The 14003-nt window shown below is 44.3% G+C and overlaps 1 protein-coding gene across 2 annotated transcripts in view; it reads right to left on the reverse strand.

The window, feature by feature from the left end:
• Window positions 1-5270: 5270 nt before the first annotated feature.
• LOC115135696 (protocadherin alpha-C2-like) overlaps window positions 5271-14003 on the reverse strand; it is a 35333-nt gene continuing 26600 nt past the window's right edge. For both annotated transcript variants that reach the window (XM_029670669.2, XM_029670668.2), the window contains exon 4: window positions 5271-9637. In XM_029670669.2, coding sequence (XP_029526529.2) covers window positions 9330-9637 — 308 coding nt within the window. In that variant the 3' untranslated portion in view covers window positions 5271-9329. The remainder of the gene's footprint in view (window positions 9638-14003) is intronic.

The following is a 14003-nucleotide window of genomic DNA, read 5'->3' on the forward strand; positions in this document are numbered from 1 at the left end:
AACAGTAATGGTATGGCTAAATCCCAAAACAGTAACAGTAATGGTATTGCCAAATCCCAAAACACTAACAGTAACGATATGGCTAAATCCCAAAACACTGACAGTAATGGTATGGCTAAATCCCAAAACACTAACAGTAATGGTATGGCTAAATCTCAAAACACTATGAGTGAAGCAGCCTGTGAATTATTTTACTCCCAGACAGCATGGCTGGGTACTCATCCAGGCAAGCCCAGGGGGACGAGGCAGAAATAGCGGCACTGCTTCAGCTCATTCAGGCCCTGGTAAACACTTTACCCCGACCAACAGTCAGACTGTCTCCTTCAATCCAGACCCTTTATATGACCCCTATAATGAAATGTCCTCTTCTTACCTTTCTGACCTTATGTTATAACAGTCCATTCTCCTCTTCCTCTTGACTAAGTAAGTGTTTTTATTGACGAGGTTGCCATTGCCGTTGTGATGAAAATGGTATTATATCTTTGAACAAATAAGAGCTGACACTGATGCCCTGATGACACGGGACATATCTCCGTGTCTGTCTGTATGCTGTGTCTCTGTCAATCACATTCTAACACTTAATGTCATCGTCGATACCCAGAATCAAAGGGGACAACGTCATTCCTGCGTATCCATGGAAACCATCCCCTATATCACGCAAAGTATGTGTACGAGATGTGAATTCTCTCTCTCCCTCTATTTGGGCCCTTGAAGTCTTGCCAGCTCCACTCAGACTGCAGTACAGGTCTACAGAGCAAGAGCAGAACGAAACACTCCTTTCAAGAGCCAGAAGAGCACTGGGACTGGCAGCACAAGGCCTTCTGAATAAACTCTATCACTCCTCTGGATTCATCAGGAATATTTCTGCCAACACAGTACTCACATAAGGGCACTTTATGTCATGATGGTGAGGGCCAATGTTGCCCAAGGTTTACTGGGGATTTCTGTGTGCTGTGATGGTTCATGAGTCTTTTTAATCAGGAGAGAGTAAGATGAGACATGCAGTAGTTTATCCATTTCCTTAAATGACTGAAATGAGCCAGACAAGGATTTGAATGAAGTTCTTCTTGTTCTGACAAGGAGAGCCCTGTCAGCCAGCACAGATGTATAGTTTATCAGAGAGCTTTCTCCTGCCAGTAAAAAATAAATACCTCAATGTGATGTGTTATCTAACCCAGCTGAGAGTCCTTTTTGGGTCTGGGCCTCTCGCTCGCTCTTATCTGCAGGCCTGGTCAGGATTGCCCCTAGCACTATACACCTGATTCCACTAATCAAAGGTTTGATGGTGAGTTGATTAGTGGAATTAGGTGTGTAATGCTAGGGGGAAACCTAAAATGTACGCGACCGTTGAAAAGTTCGGGGTCACTTAGAAATGTCCTTGTTTTTGAAAGAAAAGCAAAATTTTTTGGTCCATTAAAATCACATGAAATTGATCAGAAATACAGTGTTAACATTGTTATTCTTGTAAAGGACTATTGTAGTTGGAAATGCCAGATTTTTAATGGAATATCTACATAGGCGGACAGAGGCCCATTATCAGAAACCATCATTCCTGCGTTCAAACGGCACGTTGTGTTATCTAATCCAAGTTGATCATTTTAAAAGGAAAACGGTTGTGCTGATTAAAGAACCGATAAAACTGTCCTTCTTTAGACTATTTGAGTATCTGGAGCATCAGCATTTGTGGGTTTGATTAGAGGCTCAAAATGGCCAGAAACAAAGTACGTTCTTTTGAAACTGGTCAGTCTATTCTTGTTCTGAGAAATGAAGGCTATTCCACGCAAGAAATTGTCAAAGAATTGAAGATCTCGTACAACGCTGTGTACTACTCCCTTCACAGAACAGCACAAACTGTCCCTGTCACATGAGTTGACGCTGGAGAGACGAAGCAGGTACGGGGAGTAACATTTAATAAATAATGGACATAAAAACAAGACAGAAACAACGTCAGAAAACAGAAAACACAGACAAAAACAATCATTGTAGCAGCGGGGAACAGAGCAGGGAACTGACAAATATAGGGGAGGAAATAAACAGGTGATAAAGGAGTCCAGGTGAGTCCAGTAACGCTGAAGCGAGTGACGAGTGAGGGCAGGTGAGCGTGATGGATGGCAGGTGAGCGTGATGCAAGGCAATCTGGCGCCCTCAAGCGCCAGGGGGAGGGAAGAGCGGGAGCAGATGTGACAGTCTCTAACCAGAATAGAAAGAGAAGTGGAAGGCCCCGGTGCACAACTGAGCGAGAGGACAAGCACATTAGAGTGTCTAGTTTGAGAAACAGACACCTCACAAATCCTCGACTGGCAGCTTCATTAAATAGTACCCACAAAACACCAGTCTCAACATTAACAGTGAAGAGACGATTCCGGGATGTTGGGCTTCTAGGCAGAGCTGCAAAGAAAAACAATGACATTTCTAAGTGACCCCAAACTTTTGAACAGTAGTTTAGGTCCACAGGACCATAGGACCATTATTCTGATTCAACTTTTTAAAGAAATTTGCTCTTGTTAGTTGAGAGGGCTGGTTGTGTATAATGTGCTGTTGCTGAGGGTTGTCAGGTATTAGACTCAGGGGTCTTTGTGTGTCTCTCTCTGCAGTCCATTCTTTCTCCAGTCCATTTTTCTCCAGTCTTTTCTTTCTGCAGTCCATTCTTTCTGCAGTCTTTTCTTTCTGCAGTCTTTTCTTTCTGCAGTCTTTTCTTTCTGCAGTCCATTCTTTCTGCAGTCCATTCTTTCTCCAGTACATTCTTTCTGCAGTCCATTCTTTCTGCAGTCCATTCTTTCTCCAGTCCATTCGTTCTGCAGTATTTTCTTTCTGCAGTCCATTCTTTCTGCAGTCCATTCTTTCTCCAGTCCATTATTTCTCCAGTCCATTCTTTCTCCAGTCCATTCTTTCTGCAGTCCATTCTTTCTCCAGTCTTTTCTTTCTCCAGTCCATTCTTTCTGCAGTCTTTTCTTTCTCCAGTCCATTCTTTCTCCAGTCCATTCTTTCTGCAGTCTTTTCTTTCTCCAGTCCATTCTTTCTCCAGTCCATTCTTTCTCCAGTCTATTCTTTCTGCAGTCCATTCTTTCTGCAGTCCATTCTTTCTCCAGTCCATTCTTTCTCCAGTCTTTTCTTTCTCCACTCCATTCTTTCTCCAGTCTTTTCTTTCTCCAGTCTTTTCTTTCTCCAGTCTTTTCTTTCTCCAGTCTTTTCTTTCTCCAGTCCATTCTTTCTGCAGTCTTTTCTTTCTGCAGTCCATTCTTTCTCCAGTCTTTTCTTTCTGCAGTCTGTTCTTTCTGCAGTCCATTCTTTCTCCAGTCCATTCTTTCTCCAATCCATTCTTTCTGCAGTCCATTCTTTCTCCATTCTTTTCTTTCTGCAGTCTTTTCTTTCTCCAGTCCATTCTTTCTGCAGTCTTTTCTTTCTCCGGTCCATTCTTTCTCCAGTCCATTCTTTCTGCAGTCTTTTCTTTCTCCAGTCCATTCTTTCTCCAGTCCATTCTTTCTCCAGTCTTTTCTTTCTCCAGTCCATTCTTTCTCCAGTCCATTCTTTCTCCAGCCCATTCTTTCTCCAGCCCATTCTTTCTCCAGTCTTTTCTTTTTGCAGTCTTTTCTTTCTGCAGTCTTTTCTTTCTCCAGTCTTTTCTTTCTGCAGTCTTTTCTTTCTCCAGTCCATTCTTTCTGCAGTCTTTTCTTTCTGCAGTCCATTCTTTCTGCAGTCCATTCTTTCTGCAGTCTTTTCTTTCTGCAGTCCATTCTTTCTGCAGTCCATTCTTTCACCAGTCCATTCTTTCTGCAGTCTTTTCTTTCTGCAGTCCATTCTTTCTGCAGTCCATTCTTTCTGCAGTCTTTTCTTTCTGCAGTCCATTCTTTCTGCAGTCCATTCTTTCTCCAGTCCATTCTTTCTGCAGTCTTTTCTTTCTGCAGTCCATTCTTTCTGCAGTCCATTCTTTCTCCAGTCCATTCTTTCTGCAGTCCATTCTTTCTGCAGTCCATTCTTTCTCCAGTCCATTCTTTCTCCAGTCCATTCTTTCTGCAGTCTTTTCTTTCTGCAGTCTATTCTTTCTGCAGTCTTTTGTAGCTGTTAGGTTGCTACAGTACTTTGGATCTTCTTTTGTCAATTGAAACAATTTTGGCCTTCACTTTACCTGGATATTTTTGTTAAAACATCTTGTTTTGAGTTGATCCCACTCACCAAGAAAAGGCATTTACTTGTTTTGAGTTGATTTAGCTTAACCAGAAAAATGCATGAAGAGAAATTGAATTGTTTTATACAATGGGTGGGTCTAATCCTGAAGGCTGATTGGTTAAAACCGCATTCCAGCCAGTGTATATTTCACTAGTTACCACCTGCTAAATCTTTGATATTAAAATACATATTTATTCTGTTTCATCTGACTGCACAATACACTGTTGCATCAGCCCAGCCAGGCAATTTATAAACTTGATCCACTATTAAAAAGCATCTAGACATTATCTCACATTTCTTTTAGACTAACATTTCATTTTCAACAGTGTAGATTTGTATAAACCTTACTGTCCGTCTCTCTGACATTTGCGACATTGTTTCAATATTCAAATTCGATCTCCAGCTGTCCTATAGTACTGTTGTGGTTGTGTTAGCTGTGTTGTTGTCAAGATCCTCTGAACAACTGTGTCCTGATGAGAGAGCACATTTTTCTATGCCAGGTGAAATCACGCATCATGAGCTCATTCTTATGAATGTATCCAAATAAATGTCACTAGAAAACAGCTTAAACACATGCAAATGCAGCTACTGTTGTTATTATGGCTTCACTGTTTGACGTGGCTGTAAGTAGTTGGCTAGCTAGCAAGCAAGGGATAAGAACGTTGCCAGCCAGTATGTCAATGGAGCATTTAGAAAAAACGACTGGGTCGTGTCCATAGATACAGAACAAAAAGACTGAACGACTGGGTGGCGTCTCTGGACAACCGAACCGATAGAACGAACGACCAGCCGGCTTGGGTAGCAACCCTAGATTTGTGTCGGGACTATATCTTGGATGAAATAGTATGAATAAATTAATCAAAATAACGTTTTTAATGAAAATATGTCAACCCTTATTTGAATATGTTGGTAACCCGTTGTATAAAAGTGATAATGCCTTGGAAGCCAGTGTTTGGTGGATAAAAACACTCATGCCAATGTATCCTCCGAACAAGTACGATATTCTTCCTTTTATTGACATTTTTTTACAAGCCATAATATAATCCAATCTAATATGGCTGCTGGGTCCCTAATTCTTAGTTGAAATTAAGGCCAAGGACAACTTTTCCCGATATTTAAGAAATAAAATTTTATTTGTGATTTATAAACAAAACACGTTACCATATCCATCAAATAATAAAAAAGAATAATCACGAAATCACCATTACACTGATGAGCAGGTGTACAAAAAAGCTATTAACAGATCTGCACTGTCGCAGTCGACTGATTAGTGCCAGTCAGGCACCAGATGTCTGAGGAAACATTCACTACACACAAGCAGAGAGTACATAACGTTTTTCAGATTTTTTTTGGACCATTTTCTTTCTTAAGAGTTTGTTTTCCTTCAATTTTAATGTTTTTTAATTTTTTTTAAAGGGGGTTCGGGATAGATATCGAAGGTGAATAAATGATTTAGTACAGTGGTTGTTTGATCATCATTTCATAGCTTAACACAACGTAAAGGATTGATTTTGTAATCTTCAAAAATCCTAAGGGCGTAAACAAAAAATAGCATTTTATAGCATAACACTACAGCATTACGTATATTTAGAAGGTATTTTCATTTAATTTCAACAGGATACAAAAGTGATTCCTGTTTGATTTGTCTATGAATATATAGTATGTGTATATGTATTGTATGTGTGTTCATGTGTGTGTATTTGCGAGTGAGTATGTATAGTTCAACAGAGGCAATATTAATGTCTCTGAGTTTGAGATAAATGGTTTAAGAAAATGAAAAAATGTATCTACCTTTATAGATCTATATATAGAATCTGTTTCCTCTGCTTATAACATGCAAATAGCCCCTTAGTGATCTGACAGCAATGATTCACACCTGAAGGGGGAGCATGTGTATAATATGGGGGGATTCAGTCCAATAGCAGCGCTAGCATCACCCCTCTGTCCCTCTGATTGGTCAGATAGCAGCCAGGAAGAGGAAACAGAGAGCTGAGTAGGAGATGTTGTGCAATTAGCCCCTGCACATCTTGAGTTCATCTTGGGGATGCTCTATTCTAGTGAAGATCCACCCCCCCCCCCCCAACTCAATGATGCTGATGTTTCATTTTCATCAGAATATGAGTAAAGAGTTTAACACAGCAACTAAGCTCTCTGGGGTATGTCTGTGGACTGGACTGCCCATCACAACAATTCCACTTCTCTCTCCTTCCCTCTACCATCTTCCATCCCTCTTTTTATCTCTATCTAGACAGAAGGAAGCCAGTCCATAAAGTACCCTGTATCCCCCACTACCCTGTGTGTAACTAGTGGAATGGATGGCAACTTGTCCCCAAAATGAACTAGAATTCTGTAGGAGTGATAGGAACCTTGTTGTTTCAGTACCAAGGCTTGGTTAAAGCTAACAAAAACTGTGTGTGTGTGTTTTATTTGTGTGTGTGTGTGTCTTATACAGGATAACACTGTTGCTGTGTTTAAGGAGGAGCACGTCATCAGAAGTTAAGAGGGCTCCTGGATATGGTGAACAGAGGAAGGAGGAGTAACGCTAGAGGGGTTAACAGAGGAGGCGTGCGAGCGAATCCGACAAGCACCAATGCCGGCAGGGTAAGGGGGCGGGGCTTTAAGAACTATTGAACATTGACTATTAAACATTCAATGACTGAAGCTGGGGGATCAGACTTGAACAGAAATGAAGCAACAAGCAACGTTCCTGCCATTTAAACTCAGCAAAAAAAAGAAACATCCCTTTTTCAGGACCCTGTCTTTCAAAGATAATTCGTAAAAATCCAAACAACTTCACAGATCTTCATTGTAAAGGGTTTAAACACTGTTTCCCATGCTTGTTCAATGTGGAACGACCTGTGGAACGGTCGTTAAGACACTAACAGCTTACAGACGGTAGGCAATTAAGGTCACAGTTCTGAAAACTTAGGACACTAAAGAGACCTTTCTACTGACGCTGAAAAACACCAAAAGAAAGATGCCCAGGATCCCTGCTCATCTGCGTGAACGTGCCTTAGGCATGCTGCAAGGAGGCATGAGGACTGCAGATGTGGCCAGGGTAATAAAGTGCAATGTCCGTACTGTGAGACGCCTAAGACAGCGCTACTGGGAGACAGGAGGGACAGCTGATCGTCCTCGCAGTGGCAGACCACGTGTAACAACACCTGCACAGGATTGGTACATCTGGACATCACACCTGCGTTACAGGTATAGGATGGCAACAACAACTGTCTGAGTTGCACCAGGAATGCACAATCCCTCCATCAGTGCTCAGACTCTCCGCAATAGGCTGAGAGACGAGTCAAGGTTTTGTCTCACCAGGGGTCATGGTCGGATTTGCGTTTATGGTCGAAGGAATGAGCGTTACACCAAGGCTTGTACTCTGGAACGGGATCGATTTGGAGGTGGAGGGTTCGTCATGGTCTGGGACGGTGTGTCACAGCATCATCAGACTGAGCTTGTAGTCATTGCAGGTAATCTCAACGCTGTGCGTTACAGGGAAGACATCCTCCTCCCTCATGTGGTACCCTTCCTGCAGGCTTATCCTGACATGAACCTCCAGCATGACAATGCCACCAGCCATACTGCTCATTCTGTGCATGATTTCCTGCAAGACAGGAATGTCAGTGTTCTGCCATGGCTAGCAAATAGCCCGGATCTCAATCCCATTGAGCACGTTTGTGACCTGTTGGATCGGAGGGTGAGGGCTAGGGCCATTCCCCCCAGAAATGTCCAGGAACTTGCAGGTGCCTTGCTGGAAGAGTGGGGTAACATCTCACAGCAAGAACTGGCAAAACTGGTGCAGTTCATGAGGAGGAGATGCACTGGAGTACTTAATGCAGCTGGTGGCCACATCAGATACTGACTGTTACTTTTGATTTTGACCCCCCCTTTGTTCAGGGACACATTATTCCATTTCTGTTAATCACATGTCTGTGGAACTTGCTCAGCTTATTTCTCAGTTTTTGAATCTGGTCATGTTCATACAAATATTTACACATGTTATGTTTACTGAAAATAAACGCAGTTGACAGTGAGAGGACGTTTCTTTTTTTGCTGAGTTTATTACACATCCATAGCAAAGAGGCCACTGCTATGCCCCAGCCTTTTGGCTGGGTTAGAGATCTATAGTATCCAGAGAGGTGTGTGCATGGCAGCCCTGACTGTCTAGTGTGAGCGTATGTGTGGTAGTTATTGTGGTTGTGTGGGTTCAAGGCCCCACTGACCTATTGTCTGTTCTAGGTGAGGAGATGGGGCCAGGTATTTCGCCGCTGCCCTGTGCTGCCAACAGTGCCAACCGTGCCAGGCATGTAACACCACGGCTTCAGCACGCACTGAAAATAACCTGGGCAGTCTAATCCAGCCTTCAATCTCGGCCAACACTAATCTCAACCCATTCTAATCTCACACAGCTCACCGTACACTACATACACAGATGTCAGGTGTCTTGTTTGGGTCACTTTCTCTTATTTATATTTTGTATAAAATAACTATTGTGTAATTCCTTTTTTTTTTCACAAGGCCTCCATGTTATTGGAGAAGAGAGCCTTTGTTTCACTCTTTGTCCGATTGAGCTCCTCCTCTCCCCCTCCAATCAGGAGATCAGAGGAGACAGGGGGCAGAGTAAAGACAGAGATGCCAACATGGGGCATGAATGGCCAGGGAAGAGCATCCCATTATCAGGCCAGTTTGGGGAGGTGGCTGGCAGGACTGTAACACTAGTCATAGTAATGGCATTAAAATGGTGTGTGAGGTTTCTCTCACATATGGCATTTTATACATGAAAGAGTGGGGCAGGGAAAGTTGAGTACATAATCGTCATTGTGGAAAGGTTCTTCTAATCAAATGTATTTTTGTTTGATTAGAAACAGTATTTTCTTTCAGCAAATGTCTTGCTAATGACAACCTATTACATCCCGTATGAAGCCTGTTTAATAGCCCAGAGGTATGGAAGCCTCGGAGGGCCAACCTGGCAGAGGCTACAATTGGCTGTTTCATAGAGATAGGCCTCTGCTAATGGGTACTTGGCTGGACAGACTTAACTATGCAAACACACCACAGGGAGGCTCTCCTGCTTCTAAAATATACACTTGGATTTTTGTCTTGCATCTGTTATTTGAACATTAGTTGGTAGCTCTGTTTTCATATCTCCCCTTTCTCCTCTACTCGTCCACATCCTCCTTCCCCTTGTCCTTCTTGTCTTTCTTGTCCTTCTTCTTCTTTTTCTTCTTCTTGGCATCCTCCTTCTTGCCGAAGGTGATGAAGTCGCTCTTGTCATCCTCTCCTCCCTGGCCCTGGCGGATAGAGATGATGGCGGGGGAGCCGGGGATGATGAAGGCTTCGGGGGGGATCTCTCCAGGCCTCAGAACCTGAGGGGGGCCGTAGCCAGGGCCAGGCCCATAACGGAAGTGCCAGCTGTTACTGTCGATGCCAGCTCCAACCGGAGGGGACAGCTCGCCCCCCTCACCATCTACAAGAGAGGAAGAGAAGAGACAGAGATAGAAGAAGGGAGAGAGAAACACAAAGGGATGAGCTATGTCATCTTTATCATCTTCGCCAACATTACTTTCATCTTCACAGTGAGATTCTGAAAACACCAGCAAATTCTACCACCCATAAATTGAGCCTTATTCCGTTTCCTATTTCTGGCAGAGGTAAAGTATTACTACATCTGTAATACAGCACAGATAAGCAAAACGTCTAAGTTAGAGCCAGAGGCACACTGATAAACTGACGAAGGGGAAACGGATTGCAGGGAGTAGAACTTTATCAGCCAGTGGTGTTGCTGAGAACACACAGGTAGACTAGCAAGACCTTTAACGGCAGAGAGGGATGTTTAACTCTGATGTGATGGGAATTAGCAGGTAAGGACGACAGGAAGTGTGAAAACCCAGCACTAATCTAATCCTACTCTCAACACCCTCTCACAAGGACTCGACACAGTAGTGGAGAGAGGGAGAAATCTCATACAATATTCAAGCATGAATGTGATGGAGAGAGTGAGAGAGAGAGAGAGAGAGAGAGAGAGAGAGAGAGAGAGAAGCAGGGCGAGAGGATGAGACAATGAAAGACCAAAAGAGCCTGGAGAGGGTGAGCTGCAGTACTAAGAGAACGTGAGACACAATGCTCCTATCATATAGGATACAGTATAATGGAAGATATGAAAGAGATGTGAATACAATCAGCAGGCGAGAGACAGAGAGGCATGCGAAGGGACCGAGCGCTTGGGGTGAAGAAAGACGCAGAAAAATATAACAAAAAGGGGAAAAGGACAAACAGAGAGTGATGTGATGGTGTCTGTACTCAGCAGACACAGTGCTCTCAGCCCACACCAACTTCTCTGGGCTCTGACCTACTTTTTTCCTGTGTTTTTATTTAGATCAAACTCAGGCCCTGAAAATAGATTCTGTTTGTTTTTCATTTGTAGGTTAATTATGAAATGGCTGGAGTTCCTAATTCAAGTGTGTGTGTGTGTGTGTGTGTGTGTGTGTGTGTGTCCACGCGTGTGATGACTGTAGCATGCAAACAACACGAGTGTTCAGATATAAAGTACATCAAATGGCACCAACACACAGACCCACTCTGACTCACGCTTCAGTCCTTTACGTTCTTCAGCGTTTTGGCTTCACTAGGGCTTGATGGAGCCAATCTGACTGAAAAGAACGCAGCCATAACATTTACTTCATAGTAGAAACTGAATGAAACATCTGTGTCTGGTCAGTGTGGGGAAGCTGATCAGTTCAGGACACAGTTATTACAGTACAACACTATTACTGCACCTGGAGTACATTGCTTCCCTCAAGCCCACTGTGATTATGTAGCCTGGAGGGTAGCCTGTACTGGTCCTAGACTTGATCAACATCATTTTGAGTGTGTTGATTCTTTTCTCAATGTAGGCCAGTTGAGTTCGCCCCAAAGTGTGGGAACATAGAATGATCTAATGTGTTCATCTAATTTGCACCTACTGATAGAGAACAACAAACAGATCTACACCTATTTCCTCTCTCTCTCTCTCTCTCTCTCTCTCTCTCTCTCTCTCCTACATAAGAGAGTTTGCAGGATGTTACACTATGGAAGATGTGGCAGAGTCTTTTGTAAGTCTGATTCTCTGCGGGGTCTATGCGGGAGCAGGCTTGACATGCTCTGCACGTACAGTGACTTTGTATCTCCAGTAATATGGAGGCTTATTTGGAGCTCTTCCCTGATCACAGCCAATTTCCCCCCTCTGCAAAGATCACATTAAAAAGGCACACGCTGCGGTTGCTGGTTAGCAGGTTACTATAGCTCTCTGTAAGGAGGTTGCCATGGTACCCAGCTGTCTGGGGTGGTTCTAGCCTCGTTTCAGTGTCCTACATTCTAAGTCCATTATCCCTGGTCCAATCTGGGTTACTCTCAACCCATTCTTCTTCTTTCCGGTCTACAAACATGCAACCCAGTTTATGGATCATGTGTTATATTAAGGTTTGTGAATATGAGTGCGTGTGCATGTTGTGTGTGTTTTCTTCTTCTTATGCTATTCTATTCTGCGGGTGTGGGTGGTGTCGCACCATTCTTCGTGAATACATCTTTCTCCATCTTTAAAGCTCACTGTACTGTATATCCTTCTTCCTTTTCTACCTCCAATTTCATTGCTCTCCATCTCTGACTACCCTCTCTTTCCTCTGTTAACACTATCCTTCTCTACTCATCTCACCATTTCTCTCCCCCCCTCTCTGTTTCTCTCTCATCGTCCATATCCTCCATTCAGGGTATGAATGGTTGCTGTGGAAACTGCCTTCGCCCACTCCCTGCTGATGGAGGGTGGTGCTGCTGCAGCAATCTCTCAGTTAGACAGCGTTACCCAGCAACAAGTCACATGGCGTTCCCTAGCAACAACGCTACCGCAGGGCCCTGCCAATCCTAAACCTCTCTCTTTCTCCGAACCCCCATACCTCTCTTTCCTTTACCGTGCCTCTTATTGTTCTCGCTCTTTCATCCTCTCCCAAAGGACTCAGAATTCCACTAGCAACCTAAACATCACGGCCGTCTTGCCATGCCTTATTCAACACCCTCTCTATCTACCTCTGTGTCTGGTCTTCATCCAACAGTACCCCCCCCCTCTCTCTCTGCAGGTAACTCAAATGAGTCACAGTGAGGAAGTATACTCTCCATTCAAGGTGCAACATGCATACCGTTGCAATATACTGAACCTATGTATTCTTTCTTTTACACTTCCAAAACTGCCTGATACAACATTTTGAAACAAAGCCAATCGTGCTACATGTGTCTAAGCCACAAGGCTGCACTCACTTCCCTTATTATGAAAACGCTCTGACCCGGCAACATACTAGCCTGTAACACTAAGCACCTCCTAACCCTGCATGAGATCCCTCTCTGCACTGAGCCAGTCCTGATGATCTTCCAGGACACTCTGCATGTCCTCTGCCTTCCCCGAGCATTGGATTCTCTGGCAGACCATAGACTGAAGGTTTTCCATACGCAGCAAAGAAACTGCAGCCAGGTAGAGCATATCAATAGCTAGATCCCCTCTCTCCCTCTCTCCCTCGCCCTATTCACTCTCACTCTCTCCCTCGCCCTATTCACTCTCACTCTCTCCCTCTCTCCCTCGCCCTATTCACTCTCACTCTCTCCCTCTCTCCCTCGCCCTATTCACTCTCACTCTCTCCCTCTCTCCCTCGCCCTATTCACTCTCACTCTCTCCCTCTCTCCCTCGCCCTATTCACTCTCACTCTCTCCCTCTCTCCCTCGCCCTATTCACTCTCACTCTCTCCCTCGCCCTATTCACTCTCACTCTCTCCTCTCTCCCTCGCCCTATTCACTCTCACTCTCTCCCTCTCTCCCTCGCCCTATTCACTCTCACTCTCTCCCTCGCCCTATTCACTCTCACTCTCTCCCTCTCTCCCTCGCCCTATTCACTCTCACTCTCTCCCTCTCTCCCTCGCCCTATTAACTCTCACTCTCTCCCTCGCCCTATTCACTCTCACTCTCTCACTCTCTCCCTCTCTCCTCGCCCTATTCACTCTCACTCTCTCCCTCGCCCTATTCACTCTCACTCTCTCACTCTCTCCTCTCTCCCTCGCCCTATTCACTCTCACTCTCTCCCTCGCCCTATTCACTCTCACTCTCTCCCTCTCTCCCTCGCCCTATTCACTCTCACTCTCTCCCTCTCTCCCTCGCCCTATTCACTCTCACTCTCTCCCTCTCTCCCTCGCCCTATTCACTCTCACTCTCTCCCTCTCTCCCTCTCTCAATCGCCCTATTCACTCTCACCCTCTCACCCTCTCTCCCTCTCTCAATCGCCCTATTCACTCTCCCTCTCTTTCCCCCTCTAAATGCCTGTATGCACACACACACACACACACACACATACACACACACATATACACAAATATACACAAATACAGACAAACTTCAGTCCGTCACAGTGATGATCAATCGCCCACCCTAGAGTTCTACACCTGTGCTCTAACCCCTGTCACTGGACAGCGTATCGATGAGTGCTCAGCTTGGGCTGGCTGGCAGTAGAGAGGAGGCAGGCAGCTGACAGGAACATCAAACCACCGCCCAGGCATTCTGACACACCCTCTGAACTTAAACCACAGGAGCTTACCAGTCAACTGTGATCATGTTGTTCCTCTCTGTCTCTCTCACTTGCTTCCTACTTTTCCCTCTCCTTCTCTTTTCATTACAGTCAGATTCCCAAAATAATCTTCAAAGGTGATTGTTTTTGCTCTCTATCATCTGAGATGCTGTAAATGGATAAATGGCTATTAAATGCCTTACTGGCATTGCCAAAATTGTTCTCACAACTGGCTATTTTCAGCTGGCGGCTCCCA

The sequence above is a fragment of the Oncorhynchus nerka genome, linkage group LG10, assembly GCF_034236695.1.
Source record: "Oncorhynchus nerka isolate Pitt River linkage group LG10, Oner_Uvic_2.0, whole genome shotgun sequence".
Lineage (NCBI taxonomy): Eukaryota > Metazoa > Chordata > Actinopteri > Salmoniformes > Salmonidae > Oncorhynchus > Oncorhynchus nerka.